Source organism: Nematolebias whitei, chromosome 20, assembly GCF_014905685.2.
Source record: "Nematolebias whitei isolate Nwh7 chromosome 20, NemWhi1, whole genome shotgun sequence".
NCBI classification, from domain to species: domain Eukaryota; kingdom Metazoa; phylum Chordata; class Actinopteri; order Cyprinodontiformes; family Rivulidae; genus Nematolebias; species Nematolebias whitei.
This window is the reverse complement of record NC_056517.1, coordinates 19,061,028-19,086,830: the sequence shown is the minus strand read 5'-3', so window position 1 is coordinate 19,086,830 and position 25,803 is coordinate 19,061,028. Positions and strand designations below refer to the sequence as shown.

The following is a 25,803-nucleotide window of genomic DNA, read 5'->3' as shown; positions in this document are numbered from 1 at the left end:
TGGGGGACTTAACATATCCCAAAAGTCACCAAATTTGACGGACGCATCAGGGCTGGTGAAAAATTACGTATTATAAGGGCGTGGCAAAAATCGCAACAGAAACGGCTCAAGAGCACCACCTAGAAATTTTCAAAATACCCTACGCATTAACCTTAGTTTTTTATAGAAACATGAAGTTTGGTACACTTGTCCAATTCCCCAAGATGCACAGAAAACCCTCTGGCACCAACGTTGTCCGAAAAACAGGAAGGCGGCCATTTTGGAATGCCGGCCCAATTTTCACACCTTTTTGGTGGTTTATAGCCTCCACATTTGAACTCCTCCTCCTAGGGATTTCACTCAATTGGTTTTAAACTTGGCCATTTTGGTCAAAAGGCATGGGGAACACAAAGTTATCAAAACGGTTCATTTCGGAGCATGCTGAAGGGGCGGGGCCAGACCCGAAAGTTATGCTTCACGCCATTAATTTCCAAACGCTATAACTTTCACGTTGAAAGACCGAATTGAACCAAATTTGGCATGAGTCATTCCTGTCTGATGCCCGACGATCCTCTGTGGTCATATTCTGATGTCATCAAAGTCCCGCCCCCACAGAACAGGAAGTCACTGTTTTTACTTGGAATGCGCCCTCTCTGACACCCTTGATCGAATCAGGATGATCCTGTAAATGGTAAATAAAAGGACTGTACTTATATAGCGCCTTTCTATCTTATTTCAAGATACTCAAAGCACTTTACACTACAATCTGTGTCCTCATTTACCCATCCACACAGCACTCTACTAGAGCTCTACAAAGCTAATTGAACAAATCATTCTAAAGAGATTAATCAGAGCTTTATCACATTCAAACACTGATGGGACACACATCGGAGGCTATGAGCGGTTCAGTGTCTTGCCCAGGGACACTTGGGCATGTGACTGCTGGTGGATTCGAACCCCCAACTCTTGCATTGGAGGACGACTGCTCTAACCACTCAGCCACAGCCGCCCCTCCAAAGCTCCAAAAAACAAGAAGGTATAATGGATAAAAACGAGGCTCAGACTATGAGCTCTGATACAAATAACACAGAGTGCAGGATTTTGATTGAACTGGGGAAATTAAGACAAGAGAACAGAGAGGGGCACGCAGAAACCAAACTGTCCCTAACAAAAATAGATGTTATGCTGCAAGAACTGAAAAATAGTGTGGATTCACTGGAAAAGAGGACTGCGGAGGCTGAAAGCCGCATTAGCGACACTGAAGACATGACGCAGAGACACGAGAGGGCTATCAGACACCTGCTGCACAGGGAGATTGAATTAACGGCTAAATATGAGGACATGCAAAATAAACTTTGAAGAAATAATTTGAGAATCTACCAAGTACCAGAAGATAGCAAAGGCAAAGATGGAATTCCTTTTGTTAAAGAACTAATTAAAACAATCTTACAACTATCGCCTGAAGTGGATATGCAGATAGAGCAAGCTCACAGAACACCTGCAGCTAAGCCAAAACACCCCACCGCTGGCCCCCGGTCACTGATTGTGAAGTTTGTGGACTTTTCAGTGAAAGAAACGATTCTGCGAGAAGCCTGGAGCCAGAAAAAGGTAATCTATAAGGATAGTCCCATCTACTTTGAACATGATTACTCCCCAGAGCTAAAGAAAAGGCGTGGGCAGGTACGACAGGTCATAAAACAGCTGAAGCAGAAAAACCTCAAAGCTAAATGCATTAATCCAGCGCAATTAAGAATGCTCACAGAGGATGGAGAAAAGACATACCCGACCCTGATGGAAGCCGTGCCAGCGCTACAGGAGCTTGGAATCCAGGTACGAGTCGATGAGAGGGAGAGCATGGAGCACGAGCTGGCCCAGAACAGGTGGAGCGCTGCAGGAGGGATGCACACGAGAGACACGGGGAGGCTGCCCAGCTCTGACGTGAAGGCTTTCTTGGATGGAGATAAATAATTGCTGAGCATATCTACCGGGATTACAGTTAATTACATATGTTATGGACTACGACGATATGTTTTTCAGCTCACCAGATGGACTTTGCGAGTTATAGACCCGCGACAAAACTGTACAAGAGCTGCAGCACCTGCCCTATGAGCGGGACACACGCAGCTTGACACGGAGAGTGTAAGAGTTTTTAATATGTTATCATTTTAAACAGTTTCATGATTTCTGCACTCTTGTGCATACGAAACAAAGAAGTTTCTGGAGAACTCTCAGTCCACATCCGAGCTTATAGGAAATTCTCTGTACTTACACAAGCTGTTTTTACTTAGAATTGTTTGTTCTTTTGTAAAACCAGAAATGTCAAGGTTATACAGGTCCTTCTAAAAAAATTAGCATATTGTGATAAAGGTCATTATTTTCCATAATGTAATGACAAAAATGAAACTTTCATATATTTCAGATTCATTGCACACCAACTGAAATATTTCAGGTCTTTAATTGTTTTAATACTGATGATTATGGCATACAGCTCATGAAAACCCAAAATGCCTGTCCCAAAAAAATAGCATATTTCATCCCACCAATGAAAGACAAGTGTTTTTAATACAAAAAACGCCAACCTTCAAATAATCATGTTCAGTTATGCACTCAATACTTGGTCGGGAATCCTTTTGCATGAATGACTGCTTCAATGCGGCGTGGCATGGAGGCAATCAGCCTGTGGCACTGCTGAGGTGTTATGGAGGCCCAGGATGCTTCGATAGCGGCCTTAAGCTCATCCAGAGTGTTGGGTCTTGCGTGTCTCAACTTTCTCTTCACAATATCCCACAGGTTCTCTATGGGGTTCAGGTCAGGAGAGTTGGCAGGCCAATTGAGCACAGTAATACCATGGTCAGTAAACCATTTACCAGTGGTTTTGGCACTGTGAGCAGGTGCCAGGTCGTGCTGAAAAATGAAATCTTCATCTCCATAAAGCTTTTCAGCAGATGGAAGCATGAAGTGCTCCAAAATCTCCTGATAGCTAGCTGCATTGACCCTGCCATTGAAAAAACACAGCGGACCAACACCAACAGCTGACATGGCACCCCAGACCATCACTGACTGTGGGTGCTTCACACTGGACTTCTGGCATTTTGGCATTTCCTTCTCCCCTGTCTTCCTCCAGACTCTGGCACCTTGATTTCCAAATGACATGCAAAATTTGCTTTCATCCGAAAAAAGTACTTTGGACCACTGAACAACAGTCCAGTGCTGCTTCTCTGTAGCCCAGGTCAGGCACTTCTGCCACTGTTTCTGGTTCAAAAGTGGCTTGACCTGGGGAATGCGGCACCTGTAGCCCATTTCCTGCACATGCCTGTGCACGGTGGCTCTGGATGTTTCTACTCCAGACTCAGTCTACTGCTTCCGCAGGTCCCCCAAGGTCTGGAATCGGCCCTTCTCCACAATCTTCCTCAGGGTCCGGTCACCTCTTCTCGTTGTGCAGCGTTTTCTGCCACACTTTTCCCTTCCCACAGACTTCCCACTGAGGTGCCTTGATACAGCACTCTGGGAACAGCCTATTCGTTCAGCAATTTCTTTCTGTGTCTTACCCTCTTGCTTGAGGGTGTCAATGATGGCCTTCTGGACAGCAGTCAGGTCGGCAGTCTTACCCATGATTGCGGTTTTGAGTAATGAACAAGGCTGGGAGTTTTTAAAAGCCTCAGGAATCTTTTGCAGGTGTTTAGAGTTACGTCGTTGATTCAGATGGTTAGGTTAATAGCTTGTTTAGAGAACCGTTTTCATGATATGCTAATTTTTTGGGACAGGCATTTTGAGTTTTCATGAGCTGTATGCCATAATCATCAGTATTAAAACAATTAAAGACCTGAAATATTTCAGTTGGTATGCAATGAATCTGAAATATATGAAAGTTTCATTTTTATCATTACATTATGGAAACTAATGACCTTTATCACAATATGCTAATTTTTTGAGAAGGACCTGTACATATCAACTCATATCCCATCAATCTTACACTGTCATTGTTCCTCTTAAGCATTTAATCAAAATGTTCTAAGATCATCTTGCCCTCGTTGTAATCTGCCTAATCAAGATGTCTTTTTGAGAAGACTCTTCGCTTTCAACAGAAACCGTCCTGCCAACGCTTATCTTGTGATCCCAAATTGTTGAATTGGAATTGCTGTTCTTTTTTCACTCTTACTAATAAAAGGCTGGCTCAAACAACGAGGCTTCGGAGTTCACTCTGATTCACGTTAGAAGGTGGTCATTGTGGAGTTCCCTCTTTGCAAAGGGCTTGGTCAAAAATCTTACTCTATGTCAGTGCTTCTCAATTATTTTCTCTTATGCGCCACCCCCCACCCCCACCCCCAGGAAGAAGAAAACTTTTTGCGCCTCCCCCGCCCAGTCTCCGCGACGACTGTAAATAGTATGTCTATAAAATATAAAATTGTTATAAGTACACCTCTACCTAACATTGTGTCCTTATTAACATTAAAGGAAAAAAAGAACATAGATCAACTTACAAGGAAGAATTAGCATTGTTCTTTTAGTCTGTATCAATTTGCCTTTAAAAAAAAATCAATTCTTTTTTTAAACGGTAAACATTGTGTACCATTTGATACTGAAAAATAAAATTAAATATAATCAATAAATAATAATAAATTCAAATTGATCAGCAACATTTTAATTCAGGAGTGTTATATAAAACACTTTGACCTACAAAACAAAAATGAATAAAACAATTTATGCTGATTTTTTAATAATCAAAATGAGGAAGTCAGGATCAATGAGCACATTCATTGATAAAACAAACAAAAAAAATTGTCAACGCGAAAGAGGAAAGAGGAGCAGGTAACCCTCTTGCTTTGAGTTACTCTTTGTCGCCTGCATGCTGTGAGTGACAAACGTCCAGAGCATTAAAAACAGCAGCTTAACTGAGAAGGTGAATTTATTTTGTTAGCAAAGAATAGAGTCCTAACATTTATTAAACATCACTTCTGTAAAATGTGCTTTAACAAACTCATTGATAAAACTAAAACATTTAGTCAACGTAAAAGAGGAAAAAGGGGGCAGGTGTCGCTCTCGCTTGAGTTTACTCTTTGTTGCATGCACGCTGTGAGTGACGTCCAGAGCGCGTGGACATAAAAACAGCAGCAGTGGACGGAGGAGGTGACGGTCTGAGTTTTTTTTATCATGTCAGCAGCAGAGGAGAGAGACATGGTTCATGCATGACTCCCAAAATGACAAGGCAGCCATATTTGTTCATGACTTATTAGGAACGCACGCGACAAAGTGAGAATGGTGAAAAAAAAAAAAAACTACTCCCTGTGGCAAAAAAAGCATGTTTTCTAGGGTTACATGCACCCCCCTGGCATTGCCCCGGGCCCCCCAGGGGGGCGCGCCCCACTATTTGAGAAGGATTGCTCTATGTCTTTGTGGTCCTTTATTGTAAAGGACCACAAAGAAGATAAATAACTTACGCTCATGGGAAGCTGAGGAAGTAAGTCCTCTTCGGAGGCAGAAACTAAAGACGTGAGGTTCATAAATCAGAAACATCCTGATTCGACCAAATATTTAGAAAGAAAAAAAATATATATATATATACACAGTATACAAAATTGACCCTACACTAAAACCAGACACCAGGAAAATGATGATAACAATAGTACAACACAAAGCAGCAATGAAAAAAGGAAGGAAGAAAGAAAAATTAAAAAATCAATTAAAATGTGCTAAATTATGACAAACAGGGACCCACTTAAGAAGAGAACAGATTAATAAAGCTAAAGCAGAGCGAAAAACTAAACAAGAAACAAAAAATAAACAAGAAACAAAAACTGCTGCTTTGTTTGTCAGACCAGAAGATAATGAGACCATGACTGTAGCACAACGTCCTGCTATAATCCATAATCCTGATAACGCTGCAGGTGCCGCAAGTAGAGCCCCCTCCACCCAGACATATGCCTGCTCTATACCCCACATTAAATGAAGCAATTTTAAAAGTTGAAAGAAGACACAAAACCTGTAGGTGTTGTTACTCGCCAGAAACATAAATACATAACATCTGAAAAAGACATAAAGAAAAAGCAACCCTCCCATTCAGCAGACACGTATCCTATGATACAGGTTCCAAACCCTAATGTGGAAGATGGAAACAACAGATTTGTATTTGTTTCTAAACCATGGACATTAGTAGTTGAAGGAGTAGTGAATGTTTGTGAGGAATATATTATATATGAATGTTATAGTATTATATGATAAATAAGATTGACATATCTAATAATGTATGATTATTTTATTACTGACCTTGTGGTGCCCACTAAAAATAGTAATAGCGCTAATATTTTGTGTCTTTCATCTGTACAATAAGAGTTTGCAGGTCGTCATGATTTAACCTTGCATTATTAGATTGGATCATGTGTGCATAAGTAATCTTCCATGGTACATTTTTATCTGTGTAAATTCTAGCAATTTTTGATTACTTCAGTGGGACACATAAGATGCAAACACATCCTGGCGCTAGTTTAAGACTGATAACTGTTCCATCTTGCCGTTACAAAAGCTGCTTACTTGTGTTTCTGATTTTATAATGTTTTTCTTCAATTTTATTTGTGTTTTATTGTTGACATACATGTGCAGTGACCAGAACTGTGAAGTTTAGTTGACTTTCTTTTGGACACATTGGTTCAGGTGGTTCACCTGAGGTAGAATGCTGACGTGTTCATTTTTATTAAATAAAATTGCAAGGTCTGTTGTGAGTGATGACAGCGCTCATCTAGACTCAAGTAAGGAAAGGAGATTTTCTGTGAGAGTGGTGTTTCTCTAGTAATTTCAATTATAAATCATAATTAAAATGCTGGAAGTGCCATAACGACCTTAGAATTTCTATTAATATGAGGGACAGTTGCCTGTTTTTTTGTCAATTTCCTTTTGGGCAACACCACAAAGAGGGTCAGTTGTGAGTAGTCAGTAGCTGTGTTCCGACGGCAGTCTGCTATGTCTGAAAGAGCCGACAGGCTGACACGTACACACAACAGGAGAGACGAACACACACACACGCACACACACACACACACACACATGCGCGCGCACGTCGTGCTGCGCTATAACATACTAAATGTCCCACACAATAATAGTTTAATAATAATAAACAGTATTTATGTTAAGTGTGAGAGATATAATGAGGCAAGCTTTGAGCTAAATGAAGCTATCTGGAAATTATGTAATCCAAATTTAGAATGATGATAAACATTGTGTAGGGGAACACCACCTCCACTTAAACAGATATCATTCATGTTTGTGTTTTAAACTGTTAAAATAAGATGCATTTATTCCCTTGGGAATGAACAGACTTTATTTTAAAGGTGTTAAACTCAGCTTACAAACTCCTTAGTTGACACTAATCTAATGTAATGAAAAACTGTCATTGTGTTAACTTCACTGCCAATATGACCTCATTTCCCACGAAACGGACAGATCGTTTTAATGGGAGTTTGCACTTCAACGACCTCGAGGTGGGACACCTGCCGAGGAGTTTACTCCCAGGATTTTCCCATGGAGATAACAGTTGTAAAAGAATCCTTTGTTTCAAAAAGGACATTTTCTTTTCAGGAGATGAACTGCGACAACTTTTGATGAACATTGCATGTTATTTCAAAATATGTCATATCTGAATGTTTATTTATGAAAATGTATGTTTTAAGTAATCTCTTTAAGATAATCATGTTTTATTTTTCTCCTTTTAAAAGAAGAGTGACTTTTTAATGGCAGACAAAGAAAATGGACTGTGATTTTATAAAACATGACAAAGAGTTAGGACCACCCCTTCTTATGAGGTGGACCAAAGTCAGTCTGTAACAAACAGACAGTTAAGTTTCACTTCTACACTTCTTCACTTATGCTTCTATACTAGTTCTCAGTTTCATCTCCACCACTGACTACACACTTCACCGCTCTTCCTACATGAAGGAACTTCAAGCAAAACTTCAAAGAAGAATCTTCCTCCTAGTGAGACGTCCGGGAAGAAAAATGACAACCAGAAGCAGAACCTGGCATTAACCTGAGATTTATTACCAGAGCCATTGAACAGCAGAGTGGGGAAATCCCAGCTGACTCCCATATGGACCTTCGTCCCTCCAAGATGACAGGTGAACTGTGAGGAAGACAGCCTCTCAGTTACCAGAACATCTGGACTGGTACCATTTTTAAGAAGCTGTGGGACCATTCTGACAGCTCGTTCTGGTGAGAGACCCTTCAATGCACTTTCTGGTGACCATATATTTACAATAACATTAATATAAGTTCACACCACAGTTTAGACAATTTTAACTTCACCCCAACAAACCAGTCCAAGATTCTGCCTTTTATAAAAAAGTTACACTGATTTTAATAATCGGATAACCTTTGATACAAGGTCATTTTGTTATTAATTTGTGTATTAATGTTTATGAATAAGCTTAATCAATTATATACATCAGAATATTATTTTTGTAATAAAATACATAAAATTCACTAAAAGTGTGATTATTTTGGCATATCTGTGTGTATTAACAGATTTAATGCCTCTAAACACGGGTAAAGAATTCACGTTTCAGTTACATTTAATTTGAGGGTTTTAGAGACTGATTTTCCTCTGAAAAGAGGTGGTGCCCAAGCAACGAGGTTATTTGCATAATAAATGCATATCTTATGAGCTTAACTCATAACTAATAAATTATATAGACACCCGTTCAACAAATCCCTTTACAATTGCATGTTACTAAGGTTGGAAATGAAAACATCAGGTTTATTTATTTTTTAATTTTTTTTTATTTTTTCTTTATTCAACACCACAAAATGTATATCACACAAACACTGATAATTAAATTGAACACACTATTAAAACAAATTAACTTAACTGTAAACTGCATTAATGAACTGGACTCGGCTCTGTTTTCATCCTGGAATCTGGTCTCACGTTGTCCATCTGACTTGTTCAGGCTGTCACTACTTTGATTAATGCAACTTAAAACATTAAATGTATTGAATAAAAGAACTGAGGGGAATTTTAAATAAATAGTTCATCCAACATATCTCTCTCCGACGTCCTCCTACACTGCACCTGAGCGAGCCTTGTTCAGAATCGGTCCGCCTAGGGGAGGACAGCTTCTCCTCGTAGGAAAAATAAAAATGAAAACTCAGTTGGTTGTTGTGTAATCGAAGTAAACGCAAGCAAACATTATTAAGAATGTTGATTTACCTGCTGTAAATCAGCTACTGATTATCACGGAGTAAAGTCCGACATCATTGACTCGATTCTGGTCCACTCAGCGACTGGTGTGGAGCTGTTAGATGAAGCGGTCCCGCTTGGCGTCAAATCTGTCGACTCTTATCCACAATCCAGCCAAAATCCAGCTTTAACTTGTTATTGTTATTAGCTGAGTGTTTAGCTTACAGGAAAGGAGCAGGCCGAGGCAACACGCATGCGCATTAGGTGAAGGTACAAAAATCACAGCGCCAACTAATGACCCGGCATGGTAACTACAGTGGATTCGGGAGGGCTGTGAGGGGAGATTCCTATGGATGCATGCAAACACAAAATCCGTCCGTGTCAACGCAGATCTTTTCCTCTAATTAACACACGAGTAAACCTACGTTTCCTTCCATCGTGTCCATGTTTTTTTATGCAATGACTGCAGAGCGTGGATCCCACATTATGCTGAATTGACCCAACCGTTGTTAGACATGATATACAACGTTCTTATGGCCATGACAGACAGAATAAATTGGACAGAAATTGCTCTGACAGCTTTTAGAAATTTGAAAATTAAACTGATGCAAACAACCACTCTAATTTTACTAGCACGTCATCTGTCCTACACAGCTATCTTGCTCTCAAAACCTCACATAAACATAAAACGTTGCACAACTCTGAATCCAGCAACCCTAATTCCATTACCAGATGATGGAACACCTTACAATTGCTTAGATGAAACTGAACATGTCCAACTCCCAAGACCAGACTTAACAGACAGTCCTTTGCCTGAAGGACTGCTTTGGTTTGTGGATGGCTCGTGTTCCAAGACAGACACAGGAAAAACACAAACAGGTTGCGCTATTTTACAGCTACCAGACAAAAGCATTGAAACACAACAATTACCTTTCCACCACTCTGCTCAGGCAGCTGAAATCATTGCTCTCACACGTGCATGTCAACTAGCTGAACGCCAAAAGCTCACAGTTCACAATGACAGCCAATATGCTTTTTCTGCACTGTCTTAATTTTTTATTATTATTATTATTATTATTTTATTTATTTATTTATTATAATTATTATTATTTATTTATTTTTGATGACCCATGGTCCTTGCCATGTGTCAACAGGCGGGATGGTATCTATCATACAGAAGCATTTTCTTACTTAAAAAAAAAAAAATTCTGTAAAGCTATGCTCATGGATTTTATTGAACTAACACAAAGTGGACCTTACAAATATTGTTTAGTCATGGTAGATGCTTTCTTAAAATGGGTTGAAATTGTCCCATCCAAACATGCAGATGCATTAACTGTAGCAAAAGCTATATGTAAATCCATTATTCCCACACATGGTGTCCCACAAACTATTTACAGTGACAATGGTCCACATTTTGTAAACCAGGTCATACACAATATGGCCTCACACTTAGGACTATCTTTAAAAAAAACATTGTGCCTACCACACACAAAGTGCAGGGTTGGTAGAAAGAACAAATGGTACAATAAAAAGCAGACTCAGAAAATGTATGGAGACTACAGGTCGATCTTGGCCAAGGTGCTTAGACCTAGTAAGACTCTACATGAGAATAACTCCAACATCAAATGGCTTGGCCCCTTTTGAAATCATCCATGGCAGACCATATCGCCTCTTCTCACCAGACCTAGAGAAGGCGGAAGAAGAGCAGACATTAACAGATTATATAATCAAAACACTTAAAGAAAAGGAAATGTTAGAGACAAATTTACTGCCTTCTGATTCCTCTCCTTCACAGGAAACAACGCATATCCAGCCTGGAGACTGGGTCTACATTAAGGCCATCAAAAGGAAAACTTGGGCCAGCACACATTGAGAAGAACCTTTCCAAGTCCTGCTGACCACACCAACCGCTGTAAAGATGGCTGAAAGACCCAGCTAGATACAACTCAACCACTGTACGTCGCAGAAAGTGCTGGATTCTTAGAAACGTTGGGTCAGTAGGGAAGTCTGGCGTACAAAGCGGGCTTCTTTATATAGGAGAAGTCGTCTCAAAACCAGTGAAGAAATCAATGATCTCTGCTCTGTTAAGAGTTTCTCTGAATCTGGTGTTTCTGTATATTGAGCAGAAATGGGGTCTCCACTCCTCAGATGGATCTTCTGCTGCATTGTGGTTGCAGCATGCTGTGTAACTTTGTGCATGGGCAAAAAAGCTCTCCCAAGAGGCAAAAGAGAGATGACACACCCACACGACTACAGCACCAATCTGTGGTGCACCTGATGAACAAAACCACACATGAAGGGAACAAAGTCAACTGCTATATGTGCGCCCACATGCCCTACGCCACTCACAACTCAGGCCTGAGACCAGGAAACATCACAATAGAGCAACAGAAGTGCCTGTATGGTCTGAGCACACACCCTGGCTACAACACCACATCACAACAAACCATCGGGTGGGAGCAGAGGAACTACTCCATACCCTTGCAAGTTGCAACAAAAACCCACAAGCCCATAACTGATCAAGACTGCAGACAAATGGCAGACCTCCTACCATTACCATAAATGACAATACAACTACCTGAACTAATTACCCTGGCCAGGGCGAGGTCCGGCTCCCTTGGCCACTGTGTATTCAACAACGGGACCACGACCATGAGCTCCGTCCTATGGAATCTGTGTGAAAAGGTACTCACTGTCTGTGACTACACACCCAACTTTTTAACATGTTTTTCTTGTGTGGCAAGCAAAAACAGCACCGGCGACTGTACCGCATACCAGGACCAGAAATGCAGACGCTATCTCCAATGCCACATATTCAACATCAGCTTACAAACAAAAGGACGTCAAAACACCACTGGCTGCAGCGCCACCATGCTAGGAGACAAAGGCTCCAGGACGTTGGCTGAATGGTACTTCCTGTGTGGCCACAGAGCCTACACTGCACTACCACCACACGGGGGGGGGCGCTTTGTGCTTTGGTCCCCCTATCTAGCCCCGTGATGTTCCTCAGAAAAGGCTCTATACCACTGACCAGGAAGAAACGTTCACCAATGCCCGAGGTGCACCGAAGGGGAGGCCTCACCACCAGCACTGGCGTCCCATGCGAATATAGGATCTGGAATGGAGGTGAAAAACTCTTTCAAGGCCTATTCCCATGGGTAGGAGTTGTAGAAGTTCAACAACATGTCGAGATCAACCGTTATGCCTTTTCGGCCTCATCAACGACACCTACAGACTGGCAAATAGAACAACAAAGGAATTGACTGCAATGAGAGACATGATCATCCAGAACCGCGTCATCTTGAACCTGCTCACCACCTCACAAGGAGGGGTATGTAAGATTATAGGAACCACATGCTGCACCTACATCCCATATGAAACTGGAACTGGTGGAGACATCCATGATGCTCTAAGTGACCTAGAACAACTGAAACGGTATGTGGACAGTGCAACATCAGGAACACAACTCTTTGACCTTCTTTCATGGCTTACTTCTGGACCCTGGTGGCACCTGTTACTGAACATCTGCACCCCCATCTTGACTGTGCTCATCCTCTTCGCCCTGTTCATACCCTGTGTTGTCTCATGTTTGCAGAACATGATTATGAAAACTTTCACTAGAGTGCTGGTAAACCTCCATCTGACTAAATTAACTGAAGATGACAACTATGTTCCACTTCAACAGGTGGATCCAGAGGACTATGCTCAACCTTAACAGTATGATGATGCCATTTAAAAATACATTTAAATAAAAGCTAACTATACATTAGCCTGTGATTCTTGTACTGACACTGTGGTAAGCAAAAGGTACAATGATGATGTCTGCTTCCGTATAAGTTGTGCTCTGTACACATTAAAGTTCTATTTCGTATAAGCTTCACCCTTTAAGGCTGTCGCTTGGTGGGTTTATCCCGTTATGCGGAGCATTGCACTGAAAAATTTAGTCCACGCCCACCTGCTGTGTGGGCCCTACCCGGTCCGTATAAATTATGTTAAGAGCGGGAAATCGGCTCCCATTTTTTTCTTCAGCGAGCTAATAGCACTGTCAGAAGAACAAAGAAGGAAAATTGTGTAGATGACCAACCTTTGTTAAGGATGCTTGGCCCAGCAGTCGACCTCCGGTCGTCCGGTGAGTTCTCCCCCCCCCCCACAAGCTGACGAGCAGTCTTATTTCAAGGTAAGCGCCGAGGAATATTTCTCAGTGACAGGTCACTACACGCTGGACAACGCCATCTTGTAATTTTCCTCTTATCGCCGACCCTCGGAGCGAATCGGATGGTTCTTCCGGGACAGGCACGCTCAGCTGCAGCCCTCGCTGCTCATTCCCTCCTGGAGAGCGTAGTGTCGGTGGAGGGGGGCTGAGTGAATGCTCACCCCATCCCACCTCGTTTCGCATCGGCGATCACACCGCTCCCGGCCAACGGCGCCGTCAGGGGTTGCCCAGCGTAACCCAGGAGGCGGCTGACATGAAGGGACCCCTTTTTTCTACGTCCCACGCCTTTCCCGCCAGTTCCGATGATCCGGCGGGAAGGTTGTTTACTGGGTTCCATTCTGGCTCACCGTCTTGATCCATATGGCCTCGTGTTCCAACAGGACGTCCTACGGGCGAGGCCACAGAAGGTTCTTTCCTGGTAGATTGGGGGAGCCGGTCTCCACAGTCCGCACCCATCACCAGAGTGGAGGGGTTCACCAAGAGGGGCTATCCCTCGGTACCCCCCCTTGAGCCAAGCCTCGCGGAAGCTTTCGGAGCGAAGCTGTCCAGGTTGGAGCAGCATCCCGTCCCTCCTGGGAAACACGACCAGACAGTGACCACGCTCTCCAATCGAGCCCATCAATGTGCTTTTCAGGCAGCCGCAGCTAACAACAACGTGGCGCTGCTAGCATATAGCATGTCCAAGAGGCTGGAGGCCGCAGACCTGCCTGAGGAGACCAAGAGCTCCCTCTGTAAAGCAGCCGACGCCATCCTCAATATGTGTGCCTCTTCTACGGTTTGCCTGTCCAGGATTGCAGCGTGGATGACGATGATTCAACGATCCACCTAGCTCCGTCACTCCCCCTCGCTGCCGGAGAAACTGCACAAAGACCTGATGGAGGGCCCCATCACGGCGGACGCGCTGTTCGGGAGCAGCTTCAAAGCCATGCTGGCGAACTCTAAGCAGTCGGAGGAGGTGTCAGAGGCTGTGCGCCACCTCATCAAGCCGCACGGCTCATCCCGCCCCTCGGCCCGCTGGAGAGACCGTCGTGAGCAGAGGCAGAAGCAACGACGTTCCACGGCCGCCGCTGCGGCGTCTCTCGCTCAGCTCCACCACTAGCCCCGCCCGTCAGAGACCAGCCCACTTCATCCCAGCAACCTGCAGTTCAGCGTTTCCCCAGAGATCGCCTACAGACAGCGCTCTGGGCAAACAAATAGCAGAGCTCACGAGGGAGAAGATTTTAAAAAATGACAGTCTGCGGAGGGTGTGTGTAAAAGTGACACGAAAGTTGAAATAAACCATCATTCAATGATCAAAGTGTCTGTTTTTAGCCAGTCTGTAAGCTCGGATGAACTCACAGCGGCTGCGCACACATCCTCCACACATAACGAGCCGGTGTCCTTAAATAAAGGTTTTTTAAACTCACCGTCGCTCCAAGACATGACGAGACGTTTACACGACACGATGGTAAGCGAAATAACTCGTTATCAACCCGAGCTGCACGATCCTCACCCAAGCAGTGTCAAACGCGCACTCGTGCGATACAAACAGCCTTCATCCAAACGGCGCTGCATTGATGATGGCGCACACACAGCTGCCCAGCGCTCACCGGCTCACATCGGTATAAATGTGGGACCGCAGGCCGGGTCCGGTGAAGGTCCTCGTTTTTCAGCAAAACAACACACGCCTCACTGAAGCAGACGCGTGCGGCCACGACGCGGGCAGCCGTCACCCACCGCGTCTCAGCGCTCGGCAGCTCACGACAGCACAAGCATGAGACAGCTGAACGAACCCGGTGACGAGTCTCGCCTCCAGCGAGAGCGACGCGCGTCCCTCCAGCGAGAGCGGCGCGCGTCCCTCCAGAGAAAACGTGTGCTCCCGCGGGGCTCGCAACCTTCACTCCAACAGCACGGCGTAGATGAAGTCACGCTCTCCGCCCCCCAATGTTCGCACAGCGACGTCGAATGCGCAGCCCCACGGCGTCATCAGCTGTCACATGCTTCGCCTCAGCACACACCGGCCCACATGTACATGAAGGTTGGTCCGCGGTCCGAACGCAGCGCACGGGCGCGTTCAGAGCCTTTTCGAGGAAGCCTCGCCTTGGGTCATGCGGAAAACATTCTCGCGACACATGACGGCAGTTGAGGCGGCGGACTGGTGACATCCGTACAAAACATGACGCATAACTTAAACGCACGTTCACTCCACGAATGTTACACAGAGTGGCTAAAAACATGCTCGTCGGTCAGAGGGATGGACAGGGTGTTATGCAAAGGTTACAAGTTACAGTTTTCTTCACGGACGAGGCGCGGTCAGGCTGGGGGGGGGGGGGGGAGACATGCCTATCTCAAGCAGTAGGGGCGCTGTGGCCCCATCACACATCAGCCCACATAAATGTTTTGGAGTGCCGCACGGTGCTGAATGTGATTCAGCACTTTACTCCTGTGCTACTGAATCAACACGTGTTGATTCACACAGACAACAAGGTGACTACTGCGTACATAAACCGACAGGGGGGTATGCGCTCAGCCCAGATGTTGCACATTGCGCAAAAGCTTCTGTGTTGGGCTCACCAAAATCTGCTCTCCATCAGAGCAGTTTACATACCCGGTGTTCTGAACAAAGGGGCAGATGTGATGTCCAGGGGCGGCCCACGTCACGGGGACTGGACTCTCCATCCAGACCTGATGACTCAGACGTGGCAGAAATTTGGCAAAGCAGCTGTGGACCTGTTTGCGACACGAGAGAACGCTCAGTGTCAACTATGGTTTTCTCTGAGCCGCGAGACGAACCACCGCTGGGGGTGGATGCGTTTGCCCACAGCCCATGGCCCAAAACGCTTCTGTACGTGTTTTCCTCCACCTCCTCTGATTTTACGGTTCCTGAACCGAGTTAAGGAGGAGGGACTGACAGCTCTCCTGGTGGCCCCCCGAGCGCGGGAACACACCATGGTTCTCAGCCCTACAACGTCTACTGTCGGGGCACCCGTGGAAACTGCCATGGAAGGAGGATGCTCTCCTCCAGGCAGGAGGAGCAATCAGGAGTTACCTAGAAATAGGCCAGCACCTGTAGGTCTGGCCACTGAGCGGTTCCGCTTAGAGAGGATGGGTTTCCCACAGGAGGTAGTGCGCACAATCCAGGATTCACGTGCTGCATCTACCACAGCGCTGTACATATCAAAGTGGACAGTTTTTCAGCGCTGGTGTACAGAGAAAGGTGTAGAGGCCACCTCATGCCCATTAGGCGGCGTGCTGTCTTTTCTACAACAGCTGATGGACAGGAAGTTGGCATTTCAGCACGATTAAAACGTACGCTGCAGCCATCTCTTCCTGCCACGAAGGGTTCGGAGACAGAACAGCTTTTAATCACCCGCTGATGAAGCGGTTTCTAAAAGGCGTACAGAGACGCAGGCCTGTTTCACGTCCACTTGTTCCACAGTGGGATTTAACGCTGGTCCTGCGAGCCCTGATCAAAGCTCCATTTGAGCCTCTGGATCAGGTTCCAACTAAATTCTTGTCTCTTAAAACAGCCCTGCTGCTGGCTTTAACATCCGCTAAGAGGGTGAGTGTTTTATCTGCCCTCTCTGTCGCTCCGTCATGTCTTAGAATTCAGGCTGACGGGCAGCTCAGCTGATTTAAGACCAAATCCAGCCTTTATGCCTAAAAACATCACGAGCTCTTTTAAATCAAGAGCGATATCGTTGGAGGGGTTTTTCCCTCCCCCCCCCACAGATCAGAAGAAGAAGCATCTTGCCATCTTCTCTGTCCGGTGCGGGCGTTGACGTGTTACATAGCGCGCACAGCTGTAATGCGCCAAACTCAACATTTGTTTGTGCATTATAGAGATGCATCTGCAGGTCGTCCGTTATCCACCCAGCGCTTGTCACACTGGCTGTGTGAGGCCTTTTTTCTGAAGCCTTCAGAGCATCAGTTTTAGAGCCTCCTGTCAACCTCAGGGCGCACTCGACCAGGGGTATCGCATCTTCGACTGCCTTGCATAATGGTATGACAATGCAGGACATTTGCACTGCGGCCGCGTGGTCAACACCCTGCTCATTCATTCATTCGCTCTTATCTACGTGATATGACGGCCCGTTCCATGACACATTCTGTCATATATCAATATTCATTCTGTGCTCTAACAGAATGAATATTGTTGTTTTCATGGAACTCTGTTTAAGCTCACATCTGTCTGCATGCTTCAGAGTGTGAGATGTGTTATCAGTCACAAGTTGTGTCTGTTATTTTGGTTCTATTGTCACTAATCAGTTCATGACTATTGTTACCAATCAGTTCATTTGTTATTATTAATCTGTCTATACTGTTCAGCCATGAACGCATAGTTACACAACATGCGTCTGTGCATGGCTCACATAATTACGCAATGTGTAATTACACACATGGGGAGCTGAGTGACAAGACGTTTTTTGGGCAAGCTTCTGCTTCATACGGTGTTCGAATGGACCCAGTGAGGCGAGGACCACATCTGCTTCGCCCTTAACCCACCAAGCGACAGCCTTAAAGGGCGAAGCTTATACGAAATAGAACGTTGGTTACGTACTGTAACCCCAGATTCTATGAGTATAAGCGTAGCCCTTTAAGCGTCGGGCCTCACTGGCTCCTAAATGGCTGAAGAAAAAGCTATTTTTGGGAGCCGATTTCCCGCTCTTAACGTAATTTATACGGACCGGGTAGGGCCCACACAGCAGGTGGGCGTGGACTCAATTTTTCAGTGCAATGCTCCGCATAACGGGATAAACCCACCAAGCGACAGCCTTAAAGGGTGAAGCTTATACTCATAGAATCTGGGGTTACAGTACGTAACCAACGTTTTCACGTTTGGCATTGTTTTTACTTGTAAGGTTTTTAAGTTTCTACTTTTAAAGTTTTTAAATCTTTGTTGTTCATAAAGTTTTACTCTTTAAGTTTCAAAAGTTTAATAATGTTTTATTCTTACAAGTTTTACAGAACATTTAATCAAGCTCAAGCAAATCATTTGTAATTATCCTTGATTATTTCTTATTCTTTAAATTTTAATTTTATGATTTAAAGTTCTTTAGAAACGTGTGTTAATAATTTTTCTTTTTATGATTTGTGTTTTTAATGAATTTGTATTTTTCTCGTACCTAGACAATAAAGAACCACAAAGACACAGAGTAAGATTTTTGACCAAGCCCTTTGCAAAGAGGGAAATCCACAATGACCACCTTCTAACGTGAATCAGAGTGAACTCCGAAGCCTTGTTGTTTGAGCCAGCCTTTTATTGGCAAGAATGAAAAAAAGAACAGCAGTTTCACATCAACAATCTGGGGTCACAAGATAAGCATTGGCAGGATGGTTTGGGTTGAAAGCGAAGAGTCTTCTCAGAAAGACATCTTGATTAGGCAGATTACAATGAGGGCAAGATGATCTTAGAACATTTTGATTAAATGCTTAAGAGGAACAATGACAGTGTAAGATTGATGGGATATGAGTTGATATGTATAACCTTGACATTTCTGGTTTTACAAAAGAACAAACAATTCTAAGTAAAAACAGCTTGTGTAAGTACAGAGAATTTCCTATCAGCTCGGACGTGGACTGAGAGTTCTCCAGAAACTTCTTTGCTTCGTATGCACAGGAGTGCAGAAATCATGAAACAGTTTAAAATGATAACATATTAAAAACTCTTACAGAGTGTGACACCCCCCCCCCGCCCACTACAACTTGGGACTGGTACTTTTCATTAAATTATGAAAAACCAGCTGGGTATGTGGAAGTTGTATTTTTATTATGTTAAATGTTGTGTTCATTTTGTGTTGAGATTGGTGTTGGATAATTGTCATTTTTCTTATAAGTCTATAAAACACATGTATCTTAAGCTTGGGTTTGATGCAGAACCAGGAAATATAACCATAACTATAAAGTATGTGAAATTATGAATAACTTAAGATGTATTACCTATAATGTTAAGGGTATAAGCACTCCAATTAAAAGAAATAAAATATTTAATCAGTTGAAGAAACTGCAATGCTCTATTGCAATGATCCAGGAGACACATTTATCAGAAAATGAGCATTTAAAACTGAAGAGAGAATGGGTGGATCAGATGTATGCTTCCTCATATGGGAGGAAAAGAGGAGTGGCCATTCTTATAAACAAAAATGTATATTTTAACCATAAGAAAACATATACTGACAAGGAGGGTAGATATGTGATGGTGACAGTTTACAACATTTCTTCGAAGAGAAGACAGGCTTTGGGCGAGCCGATTTACCCTGTTGGCACGTACGCAGCTGGATATTTCATCGACTGGAAAACTTTATGATGTGCCTATCTCTGCTGCCATCTGTGGATTTTAAGGACGCATATTTAATTGGATTTTCAATAACTGGTTCCTGCTTTTTGGATTCAGCTGATGCTGGTTTTATCTATAATCAAGGAAGTCATCAGCAGCAAATTTGGACCCGATCATGCTGCTTGCCTTTATGATGGCTTAGTTCATGTTCTGGTGTACCCGGACTCAAATGCTTTGGGCTGAATGGATCAGATCTTGGGGTTTTTTACTCAGACATGTTTTATTGGTGTGGCCATGTTATTTTGGACATTTCGGAACTGAGTGGACCAAACACAGACTCAAGGCAGATGTCATTAAGTTCTGCCTGTCCCCAAAACAACTGTGTGTTTATCTAAATTTTGGTCGTCTTGGTTGTCCTTGAAGGCCATCTTATCTAAAGTCGCCTGGAGAAAATGTGATCTGACGCTCACCACCCCCTCCCTGAGGAATTTCCAACTGATAACCAGATGAAACCCCGCTGAAAAAACTTTGTGTCATCATTTCAGGACTGTAGTGAACCTGATCTGAACCTGATCTGACCTCAAATCTTGATCAGATGAACAGAGACTGTTATTTCATTGATCTGCATCCAGAAATACAGTTGAGCCATCTGGTGACTTTCTTTCTTGAATTAATCAAGCAGAAAAGACAATTCTCTATGATCATTACTGTTTTACAAATGTTTGATAATCAAATTGTGTTAGTTCACTCAATGTTTACAGGTTGAAGAGAACTACTCATTTTTATTTTACATAAACAGTAAGTAATGATTTTTATTCCCCATTCAAAGAAGAAATCAGGTTAATATGCATTTCTTGATTTTTCTGTCTGCAATGTAAGTATGTTAAAGGTCGGTTTTCGGTCAACTAAAATGTTTACCGAGAAAAATGTCATGTTTAAACTTTTTCAGAAGATAATAAGAGTGAGACTCCACGAAGTCTGAAGTCCTACAATAATCTTTCTGTTTGTCACTAAAACAATCCTTGACTTTTAATAACATCTTACATCACAAACCACACCTCTATTCCTGGTCCATCGACCAATCAAAAAGCTCTCAAATGACCCGGAAGTCGACCCATTTAAAATGTGGCAACTTCCCAGTTCATGCAGAGGCTGAGAGGCTGAGACGCTGAGTTGCTGGAGTTTGTTGGTTGCTGTGTTGCTGCACTCAGAAATGAGTTCAACTAGAGAGTGCACAGAGTGATGGAGTCAGAGTTCTTGGGTGCAAACGCGTTCAGGATGATCCAGAGACGTTTTGGGATTATAACTTCTGTTTGAACAACCTCGTACGACTCTCTAAGGGTTTGGCAGTTCTCACGGAGACGCTGAAAGAGTCAGAAAGGAACCTACGCCGACGCTGATTTCATCGTCAACCAGGTAGAAGGTTCTATTTTCGACTAAGTGTACCGGAGGCCAGCTGAGATCTGATGGAGCGTGCACGTTTTCTGGTCAAACAGATTAATTCCCTCACAAATCTCTCTGTAAGATAAATCTCCATTTCCATCTTAAACTCTGCTTTCTCCTAAAATCAGTACAGATATTTAGAAATATCTGAAGCTAAGTCCTCAATCACCGCCGCGTGATTGAAGTTCATTTTCTGTGAAACTTGTCTGTTATTATTTTCATATTTTGCCAAAATTAATGTAAATGTTTGATGTTAAACTTTGATTCTGAAAATAAATGACCGCATTCATTTGATGGGTCAAACATAAATAACGTCTCTCGTTACATTTCTGTTAAAACTCAATGCACGACATTTACACAGTCAGAAAGATGAGGAACTCGTGAAAAGTATGAATATATTTCCCTATATGTCATACTACAATTGGTGGCCCGTAACGTGCTCATAAATGACTGTGTATTTCGTGTGAAGATTTTTACGTGTTGGCATGAAAAATAACAGTTATCAGCTGTGAAGAAACGCAGCTCAAGCTGCGCCGCTGAAGCGAAACGCTGCATGTTTTTAAGCGTGTTGGTCTGTGGAGCTCAGGAAGCTCACAGGAAGCTGAAATAGTGTCATATGTCTTTGTGAAAGCTGAATTTGTACGCCTGTTATCGTAGCTAAAAAGGTTTTGAGCTGGGTGAAAACGCTCTATTCTGTTTAAAGACGGTCCAGATGCGGTTGTTGGACCGGCTCGGTTCTGGAAAAAGTTCGAGTTGTTTTAAACGGTTTAAAAGACGTTGTGCCACGGAGTAGCAGACTCCGCAAAGCTCAGAGTTGATTCGTTACATTTTTTAACAGAAAAAGTGCATTTTGACAGTTTAAAAGACGAAAAGTTGACGAATTTTAGTTCACGTGAACCTAGCATGCTATTTGCTTTAACGTTTCCTGATTGGTTGGATATTGCTGCTGTGGAGCGCTTTGATTTGCTGAGAAGTTCGACTGACGTGGCTACGTCATTTCCTCTCAACCCTGCGCTGCTTTGTCATTGGTGATTTCAGTCACGTGACCCGGAAATGAAAATTCGTTTTCATAGGGAAATAAAATCTGCTTTTTAAAGCTGAAAAGCGCTTTAAAAGTGTATTTTGACACGCTGGTTAAGTTCTTCGAAGCATACTCGCTGAAATTTTGCCACGTTAGGGTTTAAAATCCGTCATTAAATGATGTTTTTTGAACAACGCTAGCGATGCTAATTTTTAGCTAACAGCTAACGACCGGATGAATGACGTGTCACGTCACTTCCCCCATGTCGGAAATGAGCTTTGCCGTGCTTAAAATCACTAAATAAAGCTGCAATATTGTTCCACAAAACTCATGTTCGCTATAAAGTCGTGCTTGTTGAAATTTTGCCACGTTTGTGTAAAAAAACCGTTCAGAAATGTTGGTTTTAACCGAGTCTAGCTGATGCTAAATTTTTAGCTAACAGCTAACGACCGGACGTCCCAGGAAGTGATAGCTCCCCTACTGGACAACACAAACAGTGTCTGAGTTGAAATTATTAAGGTTGTTCTGACATCTTCTGGAGAAACTTGAGAAGACAGGTTTTCACTCGCTTTTTAGGTTTAAAGAGTGAAATTAAACGTTTTTATTTTTCTAAAAGGCATTTTTGAGTTAATAAACGTTCCTCAAAGCTGAATAAATACTGTTATCTTGCATTTTAAAAGTTATAAAGGTATTTATGCAAAGAGCATTTACCAAAAAGTTTTTATTCACTAGTAATCCCTTAAAAATAAAGGTACAAAATAAAATTTAACTTTTTAAAAAATAAAAACAGTTACAGATTTTCACAAAGTTGGAAAAAGTTTACTCATTTGCTAAAAGGATAGTGCACGTTTAATTGATAAATCACTAAATAAAAGTAAATATACCAGACAAAGAGACTTTGCTGATTTTATTTATTTTGAAAAACCTAAAACATTAAAATTCTCCTGTTTAATCTTTAAATAGAAGAAAAATGGCAAGCGAAGAAGAAGAAGAGAACCTTTTAAAACCAACAAATGATGATATCATTTTGGGGGCCTTACATATTTTAACAACTCCACTTATTGGCAAGGAAGTACAGCAATTACAACAACTCGATGAAATTCAAAGACATGAAGAGCTGAAAAGTCTGGCCGCAGGAACATTACAGACAGAGAGTAAAAAGCTTAGCCATGAACGGTTAGCAAAAATCTCTCTGCTTCTAAAAGCTGAATTGGATGAACGGTCGGAGCGCCTTGTCTGGATGTCTAAAACACATGAGGAGGAGCTCGCAGAAAAACAGGCGTCATTACAAACACAATCTTATGAGAAGATTAGTGAAATGGACCGCCAATATCAAGCTGCGTTGTCAGACAATGAACATCTACAAAGAGAGTTCCAGCTCGCAAAAATGGAACTGGAACAATGCAAAATAGATAAACAAAATCTACAAAAGCTACATATGCGCTTAGAAGGTGACTATTATACATCCCAGGAACATTTAAAAAAATGTGAGGCGAAACTAATAGCAGCAACAGAGAAAGGTCAGAAAGTTGGGCAAGGTGACCTGGAATCCAAGCCAGACCCTGAACAGAGTCGGGGTAATACACCAATAACTCAACAACCTCTTTACTCACCCGGTGCTTTTAGACCCATCCAAACACCTACACAAACGGGCAGAGTAACACCCCCACAACTGACCACGCATGTGAGACCATTGATATCTTCTCCATCAATGGATGACTTGCAAAAAATCTCAAAATATGTACAACGCTTCGTTCCTGGACCGTTGGGCTCATCTGGAACAAAAGCGTACCTCAGAGATCTGGATTTCAGATTGAGATCTTATCCTAATGCTACGGTAGAAGATAAAATCAGTCTGATACGACTCACTTCGGACAGAGAGGTGTTTACCTTCATCGAGCGTCTACCAGATGCAACGAGAAGGGATTACAAACTTCTGTGTGAAGCTCTGATCAAAGAGTACGACTCCTGCACAGGACCAGCTGGATATCCAGCCGCAGAAAAGGTCACGCAGGGTAAAGCTGAACATCCAAAAGTTTATTACAAAAGAATCTTCCAAGCTTATTTTGGTAACAGAAATGAAACCAGAATGGAGGAAGAAGAAGGTTTTAAATTTGTTTTCAGCAAAAATCTCCACCCTGACATACAAACGTCAGTGCAAATGATGGCAAATTACAGAGAAAAATCCATCAGTGAGATTAAACAGTGCGCTGTGAATGTGTTTGAGGCACGTTCTCATGCCAAGACGCCCATAGAAGTGTTTCCTGGTGTAAAGGTTAAACCCCACTCCCTAGAATTAGAAGGAAGGCGTTCATCGCCACCTCCTCCTAAAAAAGGAGAAAAAAGGCAGTATTTTCAGACTAACAAACCGCATCATGAAGGTGCACGCTGGGACAAAAAGGCTCCTCCTTCAGAGGACGAACGTGATTATCGTAAATGGGATCAGCGGAGGACGCAAAAAAATGGGAACCGAGAGGAACCCCAAAAAGACGTACCTAGCCGCCTCCCACCTCGGACGAAACGTCCCGAGGCGAAAAAATCACAAAAGTCCCAGAAAAAGGGCCCTCCACCTCTGAGCTCGGAAGAGACAGAAAAATTGCGTGAAATGTTAGAAGACTTGAAACACACTGACAAGGGAAGCCGACCAAAAGCACTATGCAGTGAGGTACTCACTATTACATCTCTGGGCGCGAATGACAACACTACAGACGTCGGTGAAACACACCAAGACGTTGCTGTTGTTGCCTCAAACAACCCCTCATCGGATGAAAGGGGGGTAATCACACACACAAACGATGACGAGTCATCGCAAACTGAACACGCAGAAACAGCTACAGCTGTGCTGACGGTTCAGACAAACCAAGATTACACAAGCACTTCTGAACGCATGAAGAAGCGTCAGAAAAAACCCAAGAGGTTTCTGTGTAACTTTATCAGAAAGGGGGCCGCCAAAAAGGCGTACCTGTCAGTAACACTCGAAGGTGTCCTCACACACGAAGCACTCCTGGACGGTGGGGCAGACATAACAATTATGTCAGCTAAACTGTTCGAGGAGCTGAGGACAGCCGCAGCCGAGAAAAACAGAATAATACCTCTATCTGATTGTGCTATAGAAATGCAGGGTCTCTCGGAGAATAAAACAACCCTGACAGCTATAGCAATGGTTCACATGCAGATTGGCAATATGACACTGTACCATCCGGTACACGTGACTCATGTTGACTCATTCCCATTTTTGGTTAGCCAGGATTTTATAAATCGCTTTAACGCGATTATAGATTATGGTGATCAAACAATGTGGACAACAGTGAGCAAACCACTGCCAATAGATACGCCTCCGGAGTGTGACACAGACTGCCCAACAGCAGGTACCGCGGAAGGCACAAAGGACTCCTCAGCCGAGGACACGAGCCCGGTGAGTACTCCTCTGACATCATGTGAAACCAAAGAGACCCACCAAGAGATCCAAACTCTGACTCAACAAGACAGCCTCCTCTGTGAGCTGGAGCAGTCAGAGCCCACCAAACACTACCTACCACTGGTAGTTAAGGGTGTAGAGATCCAAGGGTCCCACACCAACGATGCTGTACTGTCTCTGTGGACAGATAAATCAGCAATTAACCGAGCTTTCTACGAAACCTTGGTTCACAAACACGTTGGTCTAGAACTAATTAAAAAGCTTTCCGCTTTCCATTAGTTCCCAGTAGTTCACAGGTAATGAC

General features: G+C 43.1%; 1 protein-coding gene across 1 annotated transcript in view; it reads right to left on the bottom strand.

Moving 5' to 3' along the window:
• The window catches only part of odad2 (outer dynein arm docking complex subunit 2), a 394,037-nt gene that overhangs the window by 351,000 nt on the left and 17,234 nt on the right, over positions 1–25,803 (bottom strand). Inside the window, 1 exon segment of the mRNA XM_037694246.1 lies at positions 8,188–8,198. Coding sequence (XP_037550174.1) covers positions 8,188–8,198 — 11 coding nt within the window.